Consider the following 6,000-nt stretch of genomic DNA (forward strand, 5'->3'; position numbering starts at 1 on the left):
TTCTGCCGCGGTCGACTTTGCCTTTCATCCTTTCGGGGTCGATTAAATAAGTACCAGTTACGCACTGGGGTCGATATAATCGACTTAATCCGTTTGTCTGTCCTTGTTTGTCCCTTCTGTGTTTAGCCCCTTGTGGGTAGTAAAGAAATAGGTCTACTCTACTACTGAGGACAAAAAGCCAAAATCTGTTCGAAATTATCAGAGAAACTGAGATGTCCTTGGTGAATATGTATATGACTTAGCCTTTCATCCTTTCTTCGTCAAGAAACTATATACCTATTTCTTTATTACCCACAAGGGGCTAAACATAGAGGGGACAAACAAGGACAGACATAGGTATTAAGTCGATTACATCAACCCCAGTGCGTAGCTGGTACTTAATTTATCGACCCCGAAAGGATGAAAGACAAAGTCGACCTCGGCTGAATTTGAAATCACAATGTAACGGAGGCCGAAATACCGCTAAGCATTTCGCCCGGTGTTCTAACGTTTCTGCCAGCTCGCCGCCTTCTCAAGAAGCTATATACCAGTTGACCACTGGGGTCGGTGTCGTCAGCTTGTCCCTCCTCTCAAAACCTTATGTCAGAATGATAATTATATTACGTTATATTATATTATACAATGTTATGCTATGCTATATCTTACATATTATTTTATATTCTACAGATAATCTTCGACTTTTCGCCGTACATTCAGTCATGTATTAACCCAGTGGTGTATTTCTTCATGTCACGAAACTTCCGTAAGAGCATGCGCTATGTGTGCCAGAAATACTGCCATTGCTTTGAGGGCAGTGGCGCGAAAGATGTATTCGAACTTGAGACGAAAACCATGGACGGTAACAGCATTACAACCAGAGGTACGAACTACTGTCGAACTGTAATCAGCAACGATGGGGAAAAGACCTGTTGACGACCAAACAACCTAAAAGCATTCTAGTTAAGAAGATCCTTCGATGTACAAGAATATATAAATCATAAATGCACATGCATACACAGGTATACACACATATGCATACACATACACATATATACACATATATACACACATATACACACATATACATACATACACAAATACATACAAAAACGTGTATCTTTGTGTATATATGTGTTCACATGACAAATATGTGTGTATGTGTGTACACACACACACACACACACATACACACACACACACACACACATATATATATATATATATATATATATATATATATATATACCTCTCTTTTACTCTTTTACTCATTTGACTGCGGCCATGCTGGAGCACCGCTTTTAGCCGAGCAAATCGACCCCAGAACTTATTCTTTGTAAGCCTAGTACTTATTCTATCGGTCTCTTTTGCTGAACCGCTAAGTTACGGGGATGTAAACACACCACCATCGGTTGTCAAGCGATGTTGAGAGGACAAACACAGACACACAAACACACATATATATACATATACATAAATACGACGGGCTTCCTTTTCAGTTTCCGTCTACCTAATCCATTCAGAAGGCTTCGGTCGGCCCGTGGCTATAGTAGAAGACACTTGCCCAAGGTGCCACACAGTGGGACTGAACCCGAAACCATGTGGTTGGTAAGCAAGCTACTTACCACACAGCCACTCCTAACTATCTAGCTATCTACCTATCTATATACACATACATAAGTACATACATTCATACACACACATACATATACAAGCATGCATACATACACACCTGTGTGTGTGTGTATGTGTGTGTGTGTGTGTGTGTGTGTGTGTGTGTGTGTGTGTGTGCATTCATGAATATATAATAATGCTGTATGAGTATTTTTTTGTGTGTATGCATGTTTGTATACATTTTAAACTTGGCCAAAAATACACCTAATTTTCTTTCTATTTTGTGTAAATTCTTCTGATCTGCAGGAAAACTGATTTTGAACTGTGCTGACGACGTCTAATAGACCGAAACTCACACATATCCTTTTCCTTTACCTGCAATAGAGATCAGACTGTCTTTTCCCTACCATGTAAATTACCGATGAATTTCCTTGAAATTATCTCCCTTCTCCTTGAGAGTCATAAAAAAAATACTAGATTTATATTTATTGTCTCCAACAAAGAAGAAACACTCTAAAAAGAATGAAAAATATATTGTGTATGGCATTCAGTATACAACCCTTTCACTTAATCCAGATTCATATCATCACCCTCTTAAGTTATTTCTCTGTATATATTGGTATATGTATACGTGTATGTATGTACGTATGTATGTATGTATGTATGTATGTAGGCAGGTAGGTAGGTATGTATGTATGTACGTATGGTATGCGTGTATGTATTATGTATGTGTGTATTTTATGCTGTGTTGTCTACATATATATATAATATATATATATATATATATATATATAAAGATATATATATAATGTATATATTTATATATATATATGTAATATATATATATATGCATATATTATATATATATATTTGTATGTGTGTACATGTATAGTGTATGTATGCATATACACACACATGCACAAACACACAGACAAACATATAAATACACACATAATACATACAAGCCTTTATACATAGATCCGTAACACATGCATGTTTATATATGTGTGCGTGTGTGTAAAGTGGGGATGGATGTGCTTATTCGTGTTTAAGATAAACAGACATTTCTTGCATTTTGTTGACAGTTATAATATTATCAAATTTGTTTAAGCGAACAAACTTTTCCCCTATTTTCAAATCTATTGACAATCAAATACATTCTCATTTCGGCAAGAATAAAAAAAAATAACACCCATATACGTATTTTCCTTTAGATTTATTTAACTTAACTTCTTCGCAGAATTCTAGCAGCTCACTAACAAAATGGTGTCACTTCTTTGTGTCAAGATTGTTTCCAAGGATTTATGAGTGAGAGTTAAAGCGTGTATATATGTGGTTGCACGTGTATATGTAATAGCGTCGGAGACGCAATGGTCCAACGCTTAGGGCAGCAGACTCGTGGTCGTGGGATCGCGGTTTTGTTGTGAGTGTTTATTGAACGAAAACACCTAAAAGCTCCACGTCGATCCGGCAGGGTGTGGTGGCGAACCCTGCTGTATTATTCTACCACAACTTTCTCTCACTCATCCTGTTTCTGTTGTACCTGTATTTCAAAAGGCTAGCCTTGTCACACACTGTGTCACACTGAATCTCCCCGAGAACTATGTTAAGGGCACACGTGTCTGTGTAGTTCTCAGCCACGTGCACGTTAATTTCACGAGCAGGCTGTTCCATTAGTCGGATCAACTGGAACCCTCGTCGTCGTTACCGACGGAATGCCACGATGTGTAATAGCACTTATGTAATGTCTCTTTAACACACACGTGTGTGTATGCATGTGTGTGTGGTTACTTTTATGTGTGTACGTATGCATATACACAGACATGCACAAACACACAGACAAACATATAAATGTGTGGTTACTTTTATGTGTGTGTATGCATGTGTGTGTGTGTGGTTACTTTTATGTGTACGAATATGCACATATATTATTGTGTTGATCCAAATGGAAAATATTAACGATAGTTTTAAAAATCTTCCTTGTACCACCAATCAATTGGATTTAAAGAATGAGAGGCAGTTTTCTTATCTCTTTCATGAAAAATCCTTGCATTTTTAGGCATTTGTGCAAATTTGCTGTTGGATATATATATATATGTTTATGTATATGAAATAACATGAGAACTGCGAGTTTTACCTTAATTTACAATAGTCATTCTTTTTCCATCACTTTAGACGAAACTTCTCATCCACCGGATGACTGATGTCTACAACGGTGCATGACTTCTGTTCCCAGTTTCCTAGAACAATATAAGGTCTGTTGTACTTGCATCGATTTGTTGCTTTTTCAGCGGTCAATTTTCCTTATTTTCAAAGTATGGACATATTCTGGTTTTGGAGTGATTTGTCTATGTCCTATGGACAATCCATTCGACAGATAGAATTGTAAATAGTTTTGGCAGTAGGTGGTACCTTTCGGGTATTTTGATATTTTACTTGTATGGTACAATCACCACATTCTATAGTTTGAAGGTGGCCCTGTCTTTATTTTGCCAGGTATTTAGCATATATTTCTGCTCCGAGATATCAAACCCATGTGGAATGTGATGTATTTATCGCAGATTCAAAACATGCTCTTCCTGTCAATATTGGTATTCTCTATTTTGTGGGATCTGAGCCCTTAAATAACTTTCTGCTTCTTTGAAGACTTCTTCTCCCACAAATTTTTGTTAAGTCTAGCTACCTTTAGCTTATATAGAACAGCTGTATAGTGCCTCTCAAGATGTTACTTTTCACTGTTGCGTAGTTGTGATATACTCATTTGACCGTTTACAGGCGTTACTTAAAAGATATGATGCGGTACTCAGAGGATGTCTGATCTGACCTTGTGACTCTACTTCAGTTCATCCGTCTAATATTGTCAGTATCACTGTTGAAGTGGAAATTACCAGTGCTGCTTAATACCTCCCTAATATTCTTTTCTGTTCTAGGCACAAGGTCTAAAGTTTCGGGGAAGGGGGCCAGTCGCTTACATTGACCCCAGTACGCAACTGGTACTTAATTTATCGACCCTGAAAGGATGAAAAGCAAAGTCGAACACGGCGGATACCTCCCTAATATTGATGTACAAATTGTGGCTCTCTTCAAACGTCTAGCCTAGTATTCCAAATTGTGGTACTAGTTCTAATAATGTCAATGCATTCTGGGATATGAGCTTACTGAACGCAGATAGCGCTGGCCCTTTACATTTCGAAGTCTGCCACAGTATTCCTTTGTCACTCTATTTTTAATCACGGCACCAACATATCTACAGAGTTCTCAATTCCGCGATACTTGGAACATTCATCACGGGAGATAGTGTAGATAGACAGCCCGTTGATATTTTCATTCCTCGTTTGATCAACAACCCATCGACTGACTACCAAAAATATAAATTCTTATTCTAACTAAACTCCATTCTTATGTCCTATGGGAATGTAATGCTCTTTAAGAGAGAATATTACCAGAATACAACTTCAGAACATCTATTAACCTTCCTCCTCTCTTGACATTAACTTCCCTCCTCTCTGTAGATCCGAAGATGTAACATGGACATTTCCTCAGCAGAGCAAACAAGGCTTTCCTGTCAGATGGAACAGCGGTACAGTGGAGGCGCAATGGCCCAGTGGTTAGGGCAGTGGACTCGTGGTCGTAAGAACGCGATTTCGATTCCCAGACCAGACATTGTGAGTGTTTATTGAGCAAAAACACTTAAGCTCCACGAGGCTCCGGCGGGGAGGGGTGGTGAAACCCGCTGTATTCTTTCACCACAACTTTCTCTCGCTCTTTTTTCCTACTTCTGCCACAAAGCAGAGGAACCATGGTGTAACCCACTATGGTGTGGTAAACTTTCAGACCCTAATCTAGATTGCGAATCCTCTGTACCCCAGGACGGTTCAGCTCTCCTCCCGTTAAAAGCCTCCGTTTACGTAATGATGATAACAATGTAGTTTTCGCGCCTGTGCAACGGCCAGTCTATCGCGTGTGGTGGGTGGATCTTCAAGTTGCCACACGTTTTCTTAATAGACTCGAATTAGAGATTATTCTTTGTGGCTAATGGCGTGAGTTCTGATTGGAAGAAGAAGAAGAATAAAGAAGAAGAAGAAGAAGAAGAAGAAGAAGAAGAAGAGAAGAAGAAGAAGAAGAAGAAGAAGAAGAACGAAGAAGAGAAGAAGAAGAAGAGAAGAAGAAGAAGAAGAAGAAGAAGAAGAAGAAGAAGAAGAAGAAGAAGAAGAAGAAGAAGAAGAAGAAGAAGAAGAAGAAGAAGAAGAAGAAGAAGAAGAAGAAGAAGAAGAAGAAGAAGAAGGCAGTACAGACAAGCTATCACTCTTGAGAATCCCGGTTGATTATCTAATTCTGTGTGTGACTGTATAAGTTGCTTCGGTTCTTATTGGCAGTTGTGTAGATCATGTTGTAGTCAGCATTTTATAA

General features: G+C 38.4%; 1 protein-coding gene across 3 annotated transcripts in view; it reads left to right on the forward strand.

The window, feature by feature from the left end:
- The window catches only part of LOC115215842 (somatostatin receptor type 2-like), a 317,928-nt gene that overhangs the window by 311,174 nt on the left and 754 nt on the right, over positions 1-6,000 (forward strand). The window contains exons 6-8 of one of the 3 annotated variants that reach the window (XR_005000605.1): positions 667-859; positions 5,103-5,167; positions 5,876-6,000. The exon at positions 5,876-6,000 is cut by the window's right edge and continues 754 nt beyond it. Coding sequence is in view for 2 of the 3 variants with exons in the window: in XM_029785175.2 (XP_029641035.1) it covers positions 667-912 (246 nt within the window). In the remaining variant the exon portion in view is untranslated. The other 2 variants (XM_029785176.2, XM_029785175.2) reach the window with 2 other exon arrangements.

Source organism: Octopus sinensis, linkage group LG9 (assembly GCF_006345805.1).
Source record: "Octopus sinensis linkage group LG9, ASM634580v1, whole genome shotgun sequence".
Lineage (NCBI taxonomy): Eukaryota > Metazoa > Mollusca > Cephalopoda > Octopoda > Octopodidae > Octopus > Octopus sinensis.